The 20,299-nt window shown below is 37.6% G+C and overlaps 2 protein-coding genes across 6 annotated transcripts; both read right to left on the reverse strand.

Moving 5' to 3' along the window:
- Positions 1-655: 655 nt before the first annotated feature.
- On the reverse strand, positions 656-7,586 carry LOC113297302 (uroporphyrinogen-III synthase, chloroplastic-like). 5 transcript variants are annotated; one of them, XR_003333425.1, is made up of 13 exons: positions 7,297-7,586; positions 5,919-6,006; positions 5,641-5,707; positions 4,921-5,039; positions 4,654-4,749; positions 4,149-4,204; positions 3,364-3,449; positions 3,090-3,224; positions 2,857-2,908; positions 2,486-2,653; positions 1,769-1,894; positions 1,555-1,652; positions 656-1,388 (listed from the first exon to the last, which is right to left on the reverse strand). XR_003333425.1 is itself a non-coding variant. In XM_026545748.1 (10 exons), exons 1-10 carry the CDS (start codon positions 7,507-7,509, stop codon positions 2,543-2,545), a joined length of 1,023 nt encoding a protein of 340 aa, XP_026401533.1. In that variant the 5' UTR covers positions 7,510-7,586; the 3' UTR covers positions 2,246-2,542. The 5 variants fall into 5 exon arrangements, 2 of the variants coding, with proteins under 2 accessions (XP_026401533.1, XP_026401537.1); XR_003333423.1 differs by having other exon boundaries at positions 656-1,391; XR_003333422.1 differs by having other exon boundaries at positions 656-1,652.
- An 8,095-nt stretch (positions 7,587-15,681) lies between these two features.
- Positions 15,682-18,705, reverse strand: LOC113297324 (polyadenylate-binding protein RBP47-like). Its single transcript, XM_026545761.1, has 6 exons — positions 18,252-18,705; positions 17,230-17,710; positions 16,676-16,731; positions 16,469-16,599; positions 16,256-16,352; positions 15,682-16,119 (listed from the first exon to the last, which is right to left on the reverse strand). Exons 1-6 carry the CDS (start codon positions 18,558-18,560, stop codon positions 15,964-15,966), a joined length of 1,230 nt encoding a protein of 409 aa, XP_026401546.1. The 5' UTR covers positions 18,561-18,705; the 3' UTR covers positions 15,682-15,963.
- Positions 18,706-20,299: the final 1,594 nt, after the last annotated feature.

Consider the following 20,299-nt stretch of genomic DNA (forward strand, 5'->3'; position numbering starts at 1 on the left):
TCAAGTACATTTAGACCAATACCCACCCCTCGGGTGCGGGTGAACTGGTTGGTTGATGACGGACGCACTTACGTCATGTTTATTTAAAAGCTAATATCAATGTATGTCAAAGAGTCAAACCGGTTGGTTAATCTTGGCAAAAGTGCGAAATCTCAAGCTGGAAGAGCATTATTTTCTTTAACAAACCAGCAGGTAACTGCCCTTTTCAGAAAAGTAAAATAAAGAAGACCACCTCATCTAACAACTGGTACTTTGATGTAAGTTTAATTATGGTTGGAATTAGTAATCTTTGCTTGTGAAAAATCTCCTTTATGAGAAGCCTATTATTACTTTACAGGGAAGATTAGATTAAAATTCTCCAAAAAAGTACATGTATCCAATCAAAACCAGTAAGAACCGTACAGAAATATGCCTTCTATTGGTCCAACAAGTAAAAAAGAGCGGTGATTGTATGTTTCTCAATTTAGAAAGCAATGGTAGGGGACCATCTAATGCTAATGATGCACTATCGTGACCTAACAGTAACAAGTAACACCAACTGATTCTTATATCAATCCTTCTCTTTATTTGATTTTTCACCTTTTGGAGAATCCCAAAGGTCAGCTCTTAACAATATTAAACAGTAGTTTTTCCATTGGTAATCCTTGCAGCTTTATTTAAGTAATTAAAGAGCAGCGTTTTCATTCAAATCCAACTCATGGAGACTTGTTTTTGTCCGGAGACATAAGCAGTGAGACATCAAACCATGGACGTAAAATAGTAAAAAAGAAAAACAAAATAGTAAAAAAAAAAAAGAGATAAACAATGCAACACATCATGCTAATTGGGGTATCAGTTTACAGAGTGATTTGATACCTAAACTGGTAACCCCGTTAGCAGCCATCAACACATCATGGTAAGGAGTAAAGAATAAGAAACCAACTTTTACTAGGACCCAACCGACATCAGCGGTATAGCACATCCATATGACGCGTCCTCATCTAGGGCTCTTGCAGTTTGTTTAGCATATCACAGATTTATAAAATTGCTATCATGGGAACCATAACAATTGCCCGGAGGAAGCCCCATCCAACCCCATATCCACCATTTAAATGTAACTTGATCATTTTCACTGATGGATATTAAATGATAAAATGGGTTAACCTCTTAGTACCTAGTGCAAGCAGTAGAAATGCTTCCATCAATCATGACCAAGAATCCAGATCTTTCATGGAAGGCCTCACATGAACAGAGAAATGACAACCACCTTATGCAATCACAAATAACTCGTATATACTCTACGCTGCGTCAGCAGCAGCAACGTACATGCTTGGGTCCTGAGCTGCACCATATACATAGTCACACATGACATAATTGTCCTCCAAAGTATACTGCAAGTGTAACCGTTGCTGCTGGGATATTGCTCACATCAACATAAAACAAATATTCAGGACATAAAGTAGATCATTCTTAAGAAAAAACAAACTAATAATTTAATTGTTTGGCTGACTGGCCAAAAATCGTGGGATAACTAAGAAAAAAACCACTTAAACATATCCCTTTTGATATGTATACCTGCTTGTTCGAGGGATTGCGACCCCAAGAAAGACTTAACAGTCTGTTTTTGCCAACGGTTGTCCCATTCAACTTTCCCATGCTTCCTCAGCATGTTTCTGTAAACAAGTTGTTTAGTTAGAACAGCCATGTATGGATTTAAAAGATAAATTTAAAGGACGACCTTCTCTTAATACATATCTATACAGAAGCAAAAAAATAGTCAGTTTATTACCTGTTAGCAAACTGTATGACTCCACATCCTTTGACAAGAGGCATTTTAACAGATCTCACCGTAGTGAGAATAGGTTTGCTTTAGGTCTTCATCAGTGATAGTGGAATCAAGCCACCCAACGGATATCTACAATGAATTACAGGTTAGTTAAAGGAACAGATAATATCTTTGAAGATGCTCGTGGGAAGGACATTCTATATGGGATGACTCCTTCCTACTAATGGCACCAATATCAAGCAATCAACATGTTTTAGAGTACCTGGCATTTAATTTAGCAGTACTACTGACCTCTTGTTTCTAAAAGCTTAATGTTTTCACTTTTGTCTTTCAATAGCAAATGAATATCTCGGACTAAGGCATCCTATCATGTATTACATTTGTCTTATATTCAGAAGAAAGATGAGCAAAAATCACATATGCTAAATGTGATGGAGTTCAGGCTCTGAAATATACTGATTACAGAACCAGAGGTAACAATGGAACTAAGAGTAGTGTCAGGATTATGCACCATAACAAGATGTACTAATGATTACAAGATTAGATCTGCTGAATAAAAAAAAGAGTCCACTCCAGTATAATACTTCTTAAAATATGTGGTGGCAACCTTATAATTTTTTAGCATATATCGTCTGTGAACAACGAACTCCTAGTAAGAGATACAGATCCTAACCATAAAAGGGTACAATAATATATACAACAAATTTACAGGCTATTCACCTCCGAAAGCCGCCTCCTCAGTCTTCAAGGACGCATCGCCAATCCTAGGCGATGATATCACATATTGGGATGAGATCGAAGTCTCCTAGGAAACAAAGAGCGTCGATAATACATGTTGTCCTTCCCTCTTCTTCCAATCTTGAGTTTTTGCCTAAAACCGCAAGATGCCTGTTTAGACACGCTGCTAAGTTAGAGCCCTTGGGGTTAGTCCAGCATCTGTTTGATCCTCGTCAGAAAACCAATTCCTGGGAAAGAGTGAGTAGAGAAAGAGGAAGAGGAAACAGCTTGACTCATCTCAACCAATATCCAATAAACAAACAACAGACCGACACAATAACAAGGATAACCAAAATGATACACACAATACAAACCTTCTTTATTTCGCCACACACACTCAAAGCTTCTAGGACGGAACCAACCCACCTACCACAACAAAGACAGTAAGTCAGAAAAGGTAACTTTGGACACCACAATCAACTCTGAATGGCTAACAGTGTGAGCTTTCTCTGTGTACTATTAGCAACAGAGGTTGAGCACGAACTGCTAAATGGAATTCCAGATTTTCTAATGACTTTTCTATTATAAAGCTCAGATTGAGGAGTACCCATCAAGACCAGGATTTGTTGAGTAGTATACATTCTTCAAACCTAATCTTTTAGCTGCCAAAGCAGTTGTCTCGCCAATGCAGGCAACGGCGCTGTCCCAACTCTCTACTTCTGATATAAGATTGACCCAAGCCCTGGATACAGAAAACGAAATTGCAATTTCTAAGAATTCGTGAGCGAGCAAATTACTACACATACATGAGCCAAAATGGGGTTGAGGAAGTGAAAACAGATGACTGTGGGAAGATAAAATGTTACTCATTGAACACTTGCCTAACTGCTGATGGAGAAGCAACAGCGACAACTGGAGCAGAGAGTGTTTGTGCCAAAACCATTTGGTCTACATCATAGACTGGAACCTGTTAAGGACGGAAAGAAGCAGGTGTGCAATTAGCACACTTAGTATGCACGAATATTTCATAGTTGTGAACATCAATAATCCATAAATTCTAATTGTCCCCAAATAAAGGAACTGAAGAAAAACTGTCAAACAGACTTTTTAAATTTGTAGCAGTTAACCTTAGAAACATATGGACTTCCACAATGGACTCATGTTTATATGAGATCAGTCGTTGACTCATCACTATGAGGGCCAGTGATATGCGGAAACAACAATATTTTGACATTCGCAGATGCCCAGGTTTGATAATGATGATGGCCATATTAACAATGATGACAAGGATCAGGGGTTCAGGATATCCGTATATTTGACGAAGACCATAGTCGGGCGATGTAGAGCTTTGTCCTTGGCTAAATAGAAATCTCTATTAGTGGGGATTGATTATACTATTCAAGATGTTATAATGTAGAACAAGGTTGGACTGGAAGGCAAGATAAAAAAGAGCTGTGTTTGGTTAACGAAGGATAGAAAACACCAAGAGCATGGGGAGAGAGCCACATCTGGAGATAGAACTAAACGGCAGAAGTTACCTAAACCTTTCTTTAGACCAAACTAATAGGCAGAATCTCATATAGCATACATAATGTGACGAAACTTGAGCAACCTAACATGCATTGAAGTCCAGAAACATGCATCTAATATCAGGATAAAATTGTACCGTCGAGTAAGCATTTAGCCTTGTGACCTCAAATCCACGTGCAGTCAGCCCCGTCTCTGCATCATATCAATCATACATTAAGCAAGCATTACATTTTAGTTTCACGAGGACGATACTTTACAGTGCTTACTCATTTTCAAGCAATCAAAGAGGTTACTATAATATGATATATTAAGTAATTAAATCAAATCAAGCTCCAATAACACGAGGACCTAGATGTCCACTACTCCAGAGGGTTCGTAATGGTGATGCACAGCAAATTTGACACTAAAGGGGCACTTCTCAATGGGTAGTGATTTCCACTGGAATTCTTTGGTATCAAGAAACGAAAAAAGACAGCTATTGGCCATGGTGGAGTTTGCAAAACATTAGTTGTAACTGCTCAGAGCATCCAGTGACCTCGTACCAACGAAAACAACTTAGTTGATCACTGATTGTCCAAATTACCTACGTCGAAAAATTATATCCAATAGATGAACTGATATAAGAGGGGTTGTAGGCCTACCAATCTCATTTCCTGCCTTCATTGAAGCGGGATACAGGACAGTGCATCTTCCACTCCCGTGTTTTGGAAGCTCCAGCGCTAGTACCTTGCCAGTTGCTGAGAAAACAATCAAGTTTTAGAAAATACCACGAAATAAGGGACATGCTAACGAAGTCACTGGAAAAACATCCTGTAGCAACAGAAGACTATATAACAGATGTATTCAAAAAGACAGAAATTTCTGACCAAAAGAACAAACCATATCGGAGCGTCCGAAGAGATGCAAACCTTTTGATGGTGAGAACGAGATATTCAGAGATTGCTGAGGTGACTGTAGCATGTCTTTAAAAACGGTTGCTGTACCAGCTCCTACAACGCCTACCTGAGCTTTAGGGCTCCCAGCAGCCCTAGTAGCAAAATTGCAGGCTTAATTTCTCATTTAGAATAACCAAGCCATACTAATACACAGCCATGCAAAACAAACTATAAGGTTAAACAAAAAAAATACCTAACCTACTTCGTATAGTACATTTCGTGCTCTATTATATTTCTCATTTCGTGCTCTAATTACTCATTTAGAATAACCAAGCCATACTAATACACAGCCATGCAAAACAACTACAAGGTTAACAAAAAATATACTTGCTAACATACTTTGCATAGTACATTTCGTGCTCTATTATATTTGGGGATAACATACCCAAAAACAAAGGTGTATGGCAGACATAAATTCCCAACAAATACAAACTGACAGAATATTCATTGATGACTATATAATGATTTTTGTACGGTTGAAGGCCTAAAAGAATGATGGGTTTCTGTAAGCATATATTCTTAAATAGATAAACAGAGAAAAGAAAAGCTTAGAGTACTGAACAATTTGCAATATCAATTGTTTCGCATCAGATTTTCTAAATAGATAAACAGAGAAAAGGAGGAACCATAATTACATATCACAAATGAAGAAACCTATTAGAAGGTCTAGTGGAAGAATCTCTTGATGCTTACTTCCAAGCATTGAGAAATACTGATCCTGCCTCAGGAGAAGTTATAACAATCCAGTCAAATGAAGTCCCTGCAAACATGAAAACGGGCAAATATGTAAGCATTCTTTTTTTTTTCTTCTTTTTGTTCTTTGTATATCTACAGAAGCAAGTAAAATTCAAAAAAATAACAGAGTGCAGATTTAACAAGTCAACTGTGACATATATAATTAAGGATCACTAATAGAAAATAGATAACGTAAAGGATATACATTCATCTTGAAAAAGTATAATGTATATTACCACGTAATACTGTAGTAAGCCTATCCAAATCAGGGCCCTGAGTATGCTGGATGAGAGGTAGCTCAAAGCAGTTAATTCCATGTTTTGCCTGTTACAATAACAAAAAATTAATGCATCAATGACGAACCATTTGAGCAAAAGGAAATGATATCTAAAATATAATGTCATCTTGACTCATTCATAACTTTTTTTATGGAGTATCTTTGCACATATTAATATATAGACATTTGAAGTAATACACCACTTAACAACATATACTCCATACCATGCTTTTGTGCTACTTATTTTTGCGATTGTAAAAGTCATAAGTAGCAACATTTATGTCTGACCTAGAGAAACTAGAAATGCACTTTGTGGATTTGCTATGTTATACATTTCAATCACCACTAGTTGCAAAATTAATAAAACATATCTAACATCAGCTTCGCATACCGTAGCTACAAAAATCTATCAATATTGGAAGTCTCTAAAGACATACTTATGTTTTCATGTGGGAGTCTGACTGGTTTTACAGTACATATGCATGATGCAAATGAGAATAAAGTTTCATTCCAGCAGTCCTAAAAACTATAAAAGTAAGAAAAGTTGTCAACTTCAAGCTTTAAAATCTCACAACTCTTTAGCCTCATTATATTGGCTTCTAATTTACAAACTAAAACCAATATCTAGTAAGCTTAACATTGTATTACTCATTAGTATTATGCAATCTTTCAAAGCTTAACATTGTATTACTCATTAGTATACGCAATCATTCTAGGTTACCAAGTAGACCTGTGATCCTAAGGGCTCATGGTGCAACTAGTCCTTGACTCAAAAACAGCTCTACTGTATTAATAAGAATTATAGGTCATACTGTTCATATGTTATACTATTCATACAAAATTAGTAAAAAAAAAATTATATGATTGCATGTATTAATAAGAATTATAGGTCATACTGTTCATATGTTATACTATTCATACAAAATTAGTAAAAAAAATTATATGATTGCATTTCTCATTAGATAAACTAGATATTTACCTATCTAGATTCTAGGTTTCATCAAACACTTACATGGCAATTTAATCCTGATATATCTAGAAACAGTTTACAACGAAAAGAAAAAGACTATTTTAGTTCACATTTACCCCTTTTAGACTAACAATATGTTTAACCTACCTAATCCACTAAAACTTTCTCAAAAAACATACACAGAGCATGAATTAAAGATTAAATCTTACAGCTAATTCAGATTTATGCATTAATTTGCAAGAATTTTTAACAGTAAAATATAAATCCAACAACACTTTTAAAATGCAAGAAATGACAACAAATAAGAACATTTTTTTGTTTTCTTACAGAATCTAGTATAAAAATCTAGGAGAGGGAGAGTGATTACGAGGGCATTAATGAGTTTGATGTTCTTTCCATGTTCTCGTGTAACCACCACTCTCGGTCTCGGAGAAGAATCTGAAGAAGAAGAAGAAGAAACAGCTCGGATTTTGACAGAGTTGGGTAGAAATTTCTTATGTGAAGAAGAAGAAAACTGAGCAAGAAATGAAGAAGAAGAAGATGAAGACGAGGAGAGAGAGATGGTGGAAGTTAGAGCCATTGGAAGCGAGACGTGTTGGTTGGAGAAAGGATTCCTTCTCTTCTCTTTCAATTCTTTCACAGACACCTGTTTCTGGTCTCTACTCTCTATTTCCAACTTTCAACTTAAAAAATAAATAAATAAATAAAAACAATTTTACATTGTTGCCCCTGCCCACTGAAACGGATCTCTAAAAAGATTGGCAACGTGGCAGTGGTTCTAGACCGACCTTGATAAAAAGTATATCATGAAATAATGAAAAAGCACCGTCCGTGGATTTTGGTTATTGAAATAAGCAGCAGATTGGCCCTTCTGTGTCCCAACAGCCCTTCGGTACCCTTAAACACAACACTATCTCTCTGGACATTTAGCCACACTTTTCTATTATAAAACTGTGACTGAATAGCAAAGTCGTCACAAGTTCGGGCAGTGTCACGTGAAGAATAATCTGGTGGCTAATCCACCGACCGACCTTCCAAAAATTAACATCAACATGTTTATCTTTAAGATAAACATTAATTATGTGTTGCCATGTCAAAGAGACACTTGGTCTCACCATGTACATAGTTGATACTTTCCCTTCGGTTATAAATAGCCGCATATTGTTGATTGTAAGAAGTGAACTTTACCAGAAGTTATTATTACAAGAAATACAAGGGAACTGAATTCCCACATTCTCCACTCATACTTCTTTCTATTTCTTTAGTTAATGTTAATAATAACTTTGTTTAGCATAAGCATTAATTAATTAGTTAGCCCATCTCAACACGGAAGCTGTCGTACTGAATTACTAGTACCCTAATGCTTGGACTAGTGACTTGAACTAAATAAGTCACACAATGTTATCAGCACGAATCGCTCCCGACGCTCGACGGCCAAGCTACTACTATTCAACAACTAAAATACAGGGAGTATAGGTAGTTGTTGTTCCTTTGAATACTTTTCTTAAATGGCAAATCTAACGAAACTCGAATTCGCAAGTCTTGACATCTCAGGAAATAATTATATTTCTTGGGCACTTGATGTCGAGCTTCATTTGGAAGCTAAAGGCCTCGGGCATACTATTACGGAAGGAAACAACGCGTCCAACCAGGACCGCGCTACGGCTCTAATTTTCCTTCGCCATCATTCCATGATGATTTAAAAAGGGAATATTTGACAGTTAAGGATCCATTTACTTTATGGAACTGTCTGAAAAAACGGTTTGACCACCTGAAGTTGGTCATACTTCCAAAAGCTCGGAATGATTGGTTGAACTTGCGGCTGCAAGATTTTCGATCAGTGGAAGCTTATAATTCTGCTCTATTTAAAATTACCTCCACATTAAAATTGTGCGGGGAAAATGTCACTGACGAACAAATGTTAGAGAAAACATTTACAACTTTTCATGCCTCGAATGTGCTCCTGCAGCAGCAATATCGAGAGCGTAAATTTACAGAATATTCCGAGCTAATTTCCTGTTTGTTGATTGCAGAGCAGAATAATGAGCTTTTGTTAAGAAACCATGAAGCTCGTCCTGTTGGTTCCACAGCGGTGCCTGAAGCACACGCTGCTACGCATTTTAGACGAGGAAATAATCATGGTAACAAGGGCAAACATGGAAATGGTAAAGGAAACCAACGTGGGGGCCACAAAAATGAACGAGGAAAGGGTGTCCGTTACCAGCCGTACCAACGACCGCAAAAAATTGCGGAACCAAAGGAATCAAAGCAAGAAAAGGGAAAGGGTTCTTCTAGTCAACCTCCTCAGAAAAGTGTTTGCTATCGGTGTGGCTTAACTGATCACTGGCAGCGTACCTGTCGTACGCCAGAACATTTTGTTAGGCTCTATCAGGCGTCCCTGAAGCGACCTGCCGAAGACATATAAACAAATTTAATTGAAGCCAGTGCCCCCAGTACCAGTGATACCCACTTGGATGTATCTGATTATCTCGTCGACCTTGAAAGTGGCGGGCCTAGTCAGTTTTCTTTTGATGAGCTGTAGAACTGTTTCTTCCTTATGCCCTGTAGTATATTTCCTTGTGTTTTCTGTATGTTTTTTTTTCTTTTCTCTTGTTGTAATTTTGGGTGTGTTCTTTTTGGTGATGTATACCACATTTTTTTGGTGTAATATAAGTGGACATTTTGGTAGTATTGTTGTTTAATTTTCTCTCGTCTATTTGTGTTGAAGGATATGGATTCCAGAAGTAATCTATCCAAAATGGACGATGGAGATGTTTGTTTAGTTGACAGTGGAACAACAAACACAATTTTTCGAACCCATAAATATTTTATAACCTTGAAGAGGTTTAAAGGTAATGTGAATACCATTTCGGGTTCGAGTAATATGATAGACGGCTCCGGAAGAGCGTGTATCATTCTACCAGGAGGTACAAAATTAATTATTGAAGACTCCTTATATTCTACCAGATCCCAAAGGAATCTGTTGAGTTTTAAAGATATTCGGCGTAATGGTTACCACCTTGAAACAACGGATGAGCATAATACGGAGTACCTGTATATTACTTCATCTGCCTCGTGCCAGAAGCACGTTGTGGAGAGGCTTAAGGCCATCTCTTCTGGGTTATATCTTACGAGAATTCGAATAGTCGAATCTCATATTGTCATTAACCAGAAGTTTAATGACCCTGAATTATTCAAGCTTTGGCATGACCGGCTTGGACACCCAGGTTCTACCATGATGAGTAGAATAATACAAAATGCTCATGGACATCCGTTACAAAACCAGAAGCTTTTGTTAAGTAAGGATATGAATTGTGTTGCTTGTTCCCTAGGAAAACTGGTTATAAAACCATCCTTAACCAAAGTTATTATTGAGTCACCAACATTCCTACAGAGGATACATGGTGACATTTGTGGGCCTATCCACCCACACTGTGGACCATTTGAATACTTTATGGTATTGATAGACGCATATGCTAGATGGTCTCATGTCTGCTTATTATCAACACGTAATGTTGCATTTTCCAGACTGCTTGCCCAAATTATTCGGTTGCGAGCCCGTTTTCCGGACTTTCTTATTAAGTCCATTCGGCTTGATGGCACTAGTGAATTTACATCTAAAGCTTTTTATGCTTATTGCCTTTCAGTTGGTATTGATGTCGAGCATTATGTAGCACATGTGCACACTCAGAATGGATTAGCTGAGTCTTTTATAAAGCATCTTCAGTTGGTTGCTCGACCCATGCTTATGAGGACTAAATTACCAGTTTCTGCATGGGGACATGTTATTTTGCACGCAGCGGCTTTAGTCCGACTTCGACCAACTGCTAGCCATCAATACTCCCCTCTACAACTTGTCTTGGTGAAGCAACCAGATATTTCGCACTTACGTGTCTTTGGTTGTGCTGTTTATGTGCCTATTGCACCACCACAACGTACTAAATTCGGTCAACAACGTCGCCTTGGTATTTATGTTGGTTTTGATTCACCGTCTATTATAAGGTATTTAGAGCCTTTAACAGGTGATGTCTTTACAGCCAGATTTGCAGATTGTCATTTTGATGAGACACTTTTCCCGCCGTTAGGGGGAGATGATAAGCCGTCAAAAGAACGGCGTGAAATATCTTGGTACACACCAAGTCTGTCTCATCTTGACCCTTGCACTAATCAATATGAACTTGAGGTGCAAAAGATTATACATCTGCAAAATATTGCAAACCAAATGCCTGATGCATTTACTGATACTGGTCGAATTACAAAATCCTATATGACTGCTAGAAATGCTCCAGCTCGGATTGATGTACCGACGGGACAAACTGGGAGCCCAGCGGCAAACGAGTCATCAAAGCCACGCCTGAAGCGTGGACGACCAATTGGTTCAAAAGATTCTGTCCCTCGAAAGAGGAAGAGCCAATCTGTCTCAATCAAAGGTAGTGCTCCTGAAGAGGCTACATATAGTGCTCCTGAAGAGACAATCAAAGAACGATCCACTTTCTCTAATGAACCTCCTGAAGAGAATAAAGTCTCCGCTGAGACACAGGTACCTGTGAATGAGGAAATTTCCATAAATTATGCATGCGACAGAGAAGTGTGGGATCGTAATACAATAATTGTCGACGATATATTTTCATTCTCAGTAGCTACTGAAATCGCCACAGATAATGATGATATTGAACCACACTCTATAGAAGAATGTCGACAAAGAGACGACTGACCTAAATGGAAAGTGCCAATCCAAGATGAATTGGAATCTCTCTCTAAACGCAACGTTTTTGGGCGCCCAATACAAACACCAGAAAATGTGAATCCTGTAGATTACAAATGGGTGTTTGTAAGAAAGCGTAATGAGAGAAATGAAGTCGTTCGCTATAAAGCACGACTAGTGGCAAAGGGTTTCCTACAAAAACCCGGGATTGACTATGAAGAGACATACTCCCCTGTTATGGATGCAATTACCTTTCGATATTTAATTAGTCTGGCAGTCTATGGAAGGTTTTACATGCATCTAATGGACGTGGTCACTGCGTATCTATATGGCAAGCTAGATACAAATATTTATATGAAACTTCCGGAAGGATTCAAATTACCTGAAGGGAAACCACGTCATATGTATTCACTAAAATTAAATAGAGCTCTATATGGATTGAAACAATCCGGGCGAATGTGGTATAATCGCCTCAGTGAATACCTAATAAAAGAGGGATATGTAAACAATCCTATTTGCTCATGTGTATTTATTAAAAAGACAGAATCTGGAATTGCAATAATAGCTGTATATGTCGATGACATCAATTTAATTGGAACTCCTGGTGAACTCTCCAAAGCAATTGAATGCTTGAAGAAGGAGTTCGAGATGAAAGATCTCGGTAAAACAAAATTTTGTCTTGGCCTACAACTTGAGCATTATGAAAGCGGAATTCTTGTTCATCAATCCACTTACACAGAGAAAATCTTGAAACGTTTTAAAATGAACGAAACATATCCGCTTAGCACCCCAATGGTTGTAAGATCCCTGGTGAATAGCTGTATATGTCGATGACATCAATTTAATTGGAACTCCTGGTGAACTCTCCAAAGCAATTGAATGCTTGAAGAAGGAGTTCGAGATGAAAGATCTCGGTAAAACAAAATTTTGTCTTGGCCTACAACTTGAGCATTATGAAAGCGGAATTCTTGTTCATCAATCCACTTACACAGAGAAAATCTTGAAACGTTTTAAAATGAACGAAACATATCCGCTTAGCACCCCAATGGTTGTAAGATCCCTTGATCCCAAAAGAGATCCATTTCGTCCTAAAGAGGAGGATGAAGCACTTCTTGGTCCGGAAGTACCATACTTAAGTGCAATTGGGGCTTTAGTATATTTAGCTCAATGTACCAGGCCCGATATTTCTTTTGCAGTAAATTTATTAGCCAGGTATAGTTCTGCGCCAACAAAAAGACATTGGACAGGGGTAAAACAGGTTTTCCGTTACCTTCGTGGTACTACTGACATGGGTTTATTTTACTCGAAAGATTCTTTAGACTATCCACAGATAACAAGATATACGGATGCTGGATATCTATCAGATCCGCACAAAGGAATCTCTCAGACAGGGTACGTTTTTACCGTTGGCGGTACTGCAATCTCATGACGTTCCTGTAAACAGAGCATCCCAGCTACTTCCTCGAATCACTTCGAGATAATTGCTCTCCATGAAACAAGTAGAGAATGTGTATGGTTGCGGTCATTAATCGAACACATCAGAAGCTCTTGCGGTCTGACTTCCATAACTACCGTGCCAACGACAATTTGTGAAGACAACTCGGCGTGCATAGCACAAATGAAAGAAGGATACATCAAGGGTGATAGAGTAAAGCATATTTCACCGAAGTTATTTTATTCTCACCACCTTCAGAAAAATAAGGAGATTGATATCCAGAAGATACAATCTTGTGAGAATTATGCTGATCTATTCACCAAGTCTCTGCCGACTAAAGTTTTCGGAAGTTGGTATATGGAATCGGAATGCGCCACATGTACAAGCAGACAAATTAACGGAGGTTTTGTTCAGGGAGAGTTTTGGACTATAACGCGTTGTACTCTTTTTCCTTCGCCAAGGTTTTTATCCCACTGGGTTTTTTCTTGTCAAGGTTTTAACGAGGCAGCATACGCGTGTCCAACACCGTTCTAAGATTTTTGTTGTACTCTTTTTCCTTCGTCCAGGTTTTGTCCCACTGGGTTTTACCGGCAAGGTTTTAATGAGGCAACGTTCTTAGAGATGGTGGTCCAAGGGGGAGTGTTACCATGGTTAACAAAGCAACGTTTTCTGCCAGTGGATTATCCAAGGGGGAGTGTCACGTGAAGAATAGTCTGGTGGCTAATCCACCGACCGACCTTCTAAAAATTAACATCAACATGTTTATCTTTAAGATAAACATTAATTATGTGTTGCCACGTCAAAGAGACACTTGGTCTCACCATGTACATAGTTGATACTTTCCCTTCGGCTATAAATAGCCGCATATTGTTGATTGTAAGAAGTGAACTTTACCGGAAGTTATTATTACAAGAAATACAAGGGAACTGAATTCCCGCATTCTCTACTCATACTTCTTTCTATTTCTTTAGTTAATGTTAACAATAACTTTGTTTAGCATAAGCATTAATTAATTAGTTAACCCATCTCAACACGGAAGCTGTCGTACTGAATTACTAGTACCCTAATGCTTGGACTAGTGACTTGAACTAAATAAGTCACACAAATAAAACAGCAGGTACTATAAATATAAAATTGTCATCAAAAAAATTCCTATTTATGCCAAACAAACCCTTAAAGAACTCGTATCTGTAGGAGTTCCAATCCATTTTTATCCTTTCAAGTTTTATTGGATTAACTACGTATTTATGGGAATCATGATGTGGTAGAGGGGGTTCTACACTGTGCTCATTGAATGATACAAGACAAATGCCAATGTCTTTGACTGAAACGCCCCCATATCTTGGCAAAAGGTATGAAATCTTCAGCTTCCTGGCAGGTCACATTATTCTCTTTAACATTCCAGGTAGTAGCCCTTTCCAGAAACAAAGGGAAATAGAAAAGACGAACTAGATACATATATTGTTTTGTGCAGCCTAATGGCCATCCAACAACTCGTACTTTGAGTAAGTTTGGCTTGGAATTAGTAATCTTTGCTTTGTGAGAAATCTCCTTGTATTATTGGTTTGGGGTCTAGAGGACTGTTACTTTAGAGGAAAGTTTAATTTAAAATTAAAAAAATTTCCATAAAAAGTTTCGTGTTTCTATTTAAAACCACCAAGGACTGTACGGAAATATGCCTCTATAGGTTTAATTAAGTAAAAAAGAGAGATGATTATATGTTTCTCGTTTTAGAAAGCAACGAACGATGAAGGGTAGGGGACCATGTATTCCTCCTAATGATGCACCACTGTGACCTAACTTCAATCCTCTTTAGTCTGCATTTCATCATCTTTTGGAGAATCCCAAAGGTCAGCTCCCCTTAACAATATCAAACTATATTTCTTCCTTTCATTGGTAAACTCCTAGCACCCTCCTTTTAATACTAAAAAAACAGAGATCTGAAAAAAAAGTACGTTTCTTTACATTGTTGCATACTTGCATGCATCTTCATTCAAATCCAAGTACCCAACTCAACTCATGGAGACTTGTTTTTATTGGGAGAAGACGCTAACATTACTACATCAAGTATGTCCTGTTCCGGGGTAATCTTGCAATTTTTTTTAGCACATATCACAGTGATAAGAAAGAACTCGAGGGTTCTTACATATATGGCCTGCACAGAGTTCTTAAACTAATGATTCTGATTCATGAAAAGGATTTTTACCCCTAAACATTACATAAGCTATATATAAATCGGGAGCAAAGAGGAAAGAATATTATTATTCGGATTCAGCAGACATTTGCATAGCACAAATAAACATGTCCTAGGGCTATTGCAGTTTGATTATCACATATCACAGATATATGAAGTTGCTTACATGGAACCATAGTCTCTCCCCATGTATATGGTTCTAACATAACTTATCTTGGTATGGACTGTCTTATATGAATGGATCAAGTAAGCAAAAGGTGCCAGTACTCCTCTGTAAAAATCTCAATTTAGGTGAACTCAGATATTAATAACATTTAACTAACCAAATGGGATGTCTAGGTTCAATCAGCTAACCACATTGGCTGCCTTTCTGCGCTGCTCTATATGCATTATTAACCGAACATATAAAAACTACACAGACAAAAAAGAAAGGACACAATATTTCTCAGCCAAGCTCTTAAAATTCAGATAAGGTTTTAATAAAATCCTAACAATAACCCAGGGGCCAAAGATGAGTCAAAATTCGATTATAGACACCATGAGAGTATTACCCTCAAGGTGTTCCAACAACACTCAACAAGCTAGATATTATAGCTAATATAGCTAATCATCTTGTAGATAAATCCACTTGGAGTGGTCTTGTTGAATGACCACCACCTTCCGCAATCACAACTCACTCTTATCTACTCTATTTGTTTCCTCAGCTTACTTGTTGTTGGTTGCCATACACTGGATATGCCCCATATGCTGCAGCAGCATACATTGGGTCCTGAGCAACAGGTCCACCATAACCATAGTCATACACTGGATATGCCCCATATGCTGCTGCACCCCACTGGCCACTAGGATCAGCTCTCTGCTCAAATCAACATTAAGTAAATGCTCAGGCCATGCAAGCAACAATTAATCATTTAAACGAACTCAAAATTCGTCATATGGCTGACTGGCCCAAAATTGAGGGATAAATAAAGTGCAATCATAATAATCTATACCTGCTTGTTTGCTGGATTGCGACCCCAAGAAAGACGAACAGTCTGCTTGCCAATGGTTGTTCCTTGCAACTTCGCCAATGCTTCCTCAGCATTGTTTCTGCAAAAAAAATGTCTCATATTGAGAACAGCCATGTAGGGATTTAAAAGATAAATGTAAAGGGCAATCTTCTCTCAATACTCTATATAGAAGCAAAAAAGTAGTCAGAATATTACCTGTTAGCGAATTGTACAAATCCACATCCTTTACCAAGAGGTATCTTAACAGATGTAATCTCACCATACTGAGAAAAGGTTTGCTTTAGGTCTTCATCGGTGATAGTGGAATCAAGCCCCCCAACAAATATCTACAATGAATCACAGGTTAATTAGAGGAATAAATAAACCTTAAGAAAGCCCAACATAGAGAAGAGTCTATCTCACCGTGGTGTTAGTAGAATCACCATCATGGGCTGATGCACCATTTGAAGCATAACCACCTATCAAAAGCAAAGCTGATTAACAAAAATGGCATATGACATTAAAACAGGAATCAAAATATTAACCACTTATCTGTGTAAATGAAACAACACTGACTGTTGGCCACAATGTACACATGAAATATGGGTATTCATGTTTTTACATTGAATAGCAAGGGGAGGTTATGAACTGTTTACAGATGAAAGGGTATATCCTCAGATATCAATAGTGGTCCGAAATATAAGTCAAAGTAAGAAGGGGTCAGTTAAGAAGTAACATGGCCCTTTTTGCTGCAAGGAGGAAGACAAATTGAACTTTTATAGTCCTACTTCATATCCTCACATAATGATTGTTAGATAGACGAAGTTACAATCAGCATAATGCTTCTGCCAAGTAGAATGTTATACCAAATCTTCTACATGGTCCAGTGGAAGACTTTCAGGTAGTAGGTAATATGCTCAATAATCCAAGAGATCTTTCTTCCCAATTATTTTTTTAATTCGATAAAAATTGCATACCTTGTGAAGACTGTTGCTGTTGATAAGCAGCTGATTTCCTTGGGGTTGCTGGACCTATGCGCATGGCTCTACTTGAACAATACACACCGTTCATCTCAGTCATAGCACGTGACATCTCACTATCATCACCAAACCTCACAAACCCGTAACCCTTCGACCGACCAGTATTTGCATCAATAACAACTTTTGCTCCTTTTACAGATGTGTATCTAGAGGCAAAAGTTTCCTGCAATACTGTATCAGTAACATCTGAAGCCAAATCACCAACAAATATAGACTTGTCAGAACCTGCATCTGAACGCTTGTCACCCATGCTAAAGGAAGCCCAGTTCAGGCGGAAGGGCTGTTCTGCATTCAACATTGGTATGCCATTGAATTCCTGCAACACCTTTTCAGCCGTGGCACGGGTAGCGAATTCAACAAATCCATATCCCTCGGACATTGAAGTCTGCTTATTACGAATTACCTTGATATTGAGAACCTGGTGAGCACCACAATGCCAAAACATTAGAAACCCACTGCCTCAAAAGAGTTGTTAAGGACCAAACTTTGTTTACAATTGAACAAATACATGGATACTAGACTGGTAGATAGACGCTAGTTTGCAAAAAAACAACATTCATTAAATATAAACAAGAATAATTAAGGGTTCACAAGGAAATAAATGTCTAAAACATCCGAGATTGGCAAAACATAGGTTGAAATTAATCCTCTAAAGACCAAGTTATAAGCAGTAATTAAAGTCGCTACCATAAACTTTTCCTCAATTGCCTTTTACATATTACTAAAAGTAAAATCGCTATCACGGTAATTATATCAAACTACAAATATATGATTTCGATACTAACAAACCAAGGGATAAGATTTCATCTAAAAAGTATATACTAAACAGATCTCAGCTCCATGAAAATAAATAATCAAACTTGGTTAATAAAAACAGATTCAATTTAACAATAAATTAAATTAATATAAAAAATAATTATGAAAGAAAAAGGTTAGGGTTAGGGAAAAAAGAAAACAACCTCTCCAGTATGACCAAAACAAGCTTGAAGATAACTCTCATCCATCCAATAATGAAGGTCACCAACCCAAATTGTTTTATTCTCTTCTGAAGAAGATCCTTCAATATGTTGTTGCTGATGTTGCTGTTGATGAGGAAACCCCATAAAATGCGGCGGATAATGTTGAGGTATCATCTGATGAGGATGATGAGGCATCACCATTGCTGCAGCACCACCAGGATATTGCATTGGATGTATCCATTGCTGTGGTTGTTGCTGTTGCTGCTGTTGTTGTGGATCAGAACTGTTTGTTACTTGTTGCTGCATCATTCTTTTTTTTTTCTTTTGGGAGATTTTCGATCTGTGGAAACTATTCTAATAGTAAACCCTAGAAGAAGAAAAAAAAAACAAAGAGAAACTAGAGCTGTAACTCAACCAGGTAACCTTAAAGAACCAGGTTTTAGAAAGAAAGACTTTGCAGGATTCTGAAACAAGATTTATAAAAGAAGAGATGATGACGGAGGCAAATAAGGATTGCCCTTGCCTGATAATGGCCGTTAGATTATGAATCTGATGGTTGATATTGTTTGTGGAATCCTGGAAAATCGTTACTGACAGAACTTCTATATTAGGGTGAAAGCTTCCTCTGAAGTCTGACCCTAAACCGATCTACTAATGGGTCTAAGCTTAGTTCATGGGTTTTCTTTATGATATCAGCCCATTCAAATCATTTGAAGATAAAATAGTGTTATTCTTTTTCTTTTTTTTGTAGCATGAGAATCCCCGGTTCTGGTTGTGATACTCTCATTTGTCATACAATAAGAATGGCACTTTGACAGTCAAATCTGTTTACAAATTACTTGCTAATGCATAATTCAGTTCAAAATCCTGATGTTGAGACTCATATAGCTCTTTGGAAATCCTCACTGCCGCCAAGAATTCAATTGTTTTTTTAGAAGTGTGTGGAAAATATTCTTCCTACTGGCAGCAATTTAGCTAGATACAATAATAGTCATGATGATAGGTGTAAATTGTGTAACTAGTGAAACTCCAGAAGTTGCACTGTTCCTTTCCAAAAAATATTTGGTCTAATATCCCTGTCGTGAGTCACATTGTTTTGCAAGATTTAGACACTATTATTATTATTAAGAACAGGATCTCCAAATTTCTCACTTCAAGACATATACAAGATCATTTAATTATTGTCATAACTACTGCTTGGTGCATCTAGAAAGACATATACTCTAAAGTGTTTGAAGATAAGCCTTTAAATCCACATATTGCAACCAGAACTTCTCTTAAAATATCTGAGGATACTATTAGTTCCTTAGGATCTGACATTACTCTTAATACTATTAATGCAGTATCAGTCATTGAGTTTAATAATCTGCAGGATATTCATCAAGACGGCCTAGTCATATACTATTGTAGTGGGGTAAAAATTGATTCTGCTGAAAATGGTAAATTGGGTTTGCTGTCGAGAAACGAATGTAAACCTTAAACAAATGTACTGCACGAGAGTACTTTAGATTCGAGAGATCAATCTGTACAATTCTGGCCTAAACTAAGAAATAATCGTTTCAGACTTGCTTCGGTCACAAAATGAAAGAGAAGGGTTGATCTTAGGGAGGGAAGCGAAGAAGGTGTTGAGATCAGGATGATGAAGGTGTGGTTGTTTTATGAATTGTATCAGAATGTGGAACTTGCTTGCAGAATGTAAGCTATAAGTTCTTGGTATTTTCTGGATACTTGTATTGATAACCAAAAATTGTTGGTTGAAATAGATTGAAAAATATATTTATACAAGTTATAGTCGAACACACACTGATCTCATAGAAAGTGGAAGTAGTTGAGTGATGGAGAAGTGGAGATCATGTAGAATGGTAAAAACCACGTCCCTACCATAAGGGGAAGACTGGTTGGTTTTATTCCCACCACTTCTCTACTGCCACTAACTGTCCGCCTTTCCTGACACTTTCTCGTAATGGACGTATTGCACGCCGCTCGATGTAGACCGCCAGACCAATACCTTGATGAACATCCCCAGTTTGTGACATGTTTGATGTCTC

This window comes from Papaver somniferum, chromosome 1, assembly GCF_003573695.1.
Source record: "Papaver somniferum cultivar HN1 chromosome 1, ASM357369v1, whole genome shotgun sequence".
NCBI classification, from domain to species: Eukaryota; Viridiplantae; Streptophyta; class Magnoliopsida; order Ranunculales; family Papaveraceae; genus Papaver; species Papaver somniferum.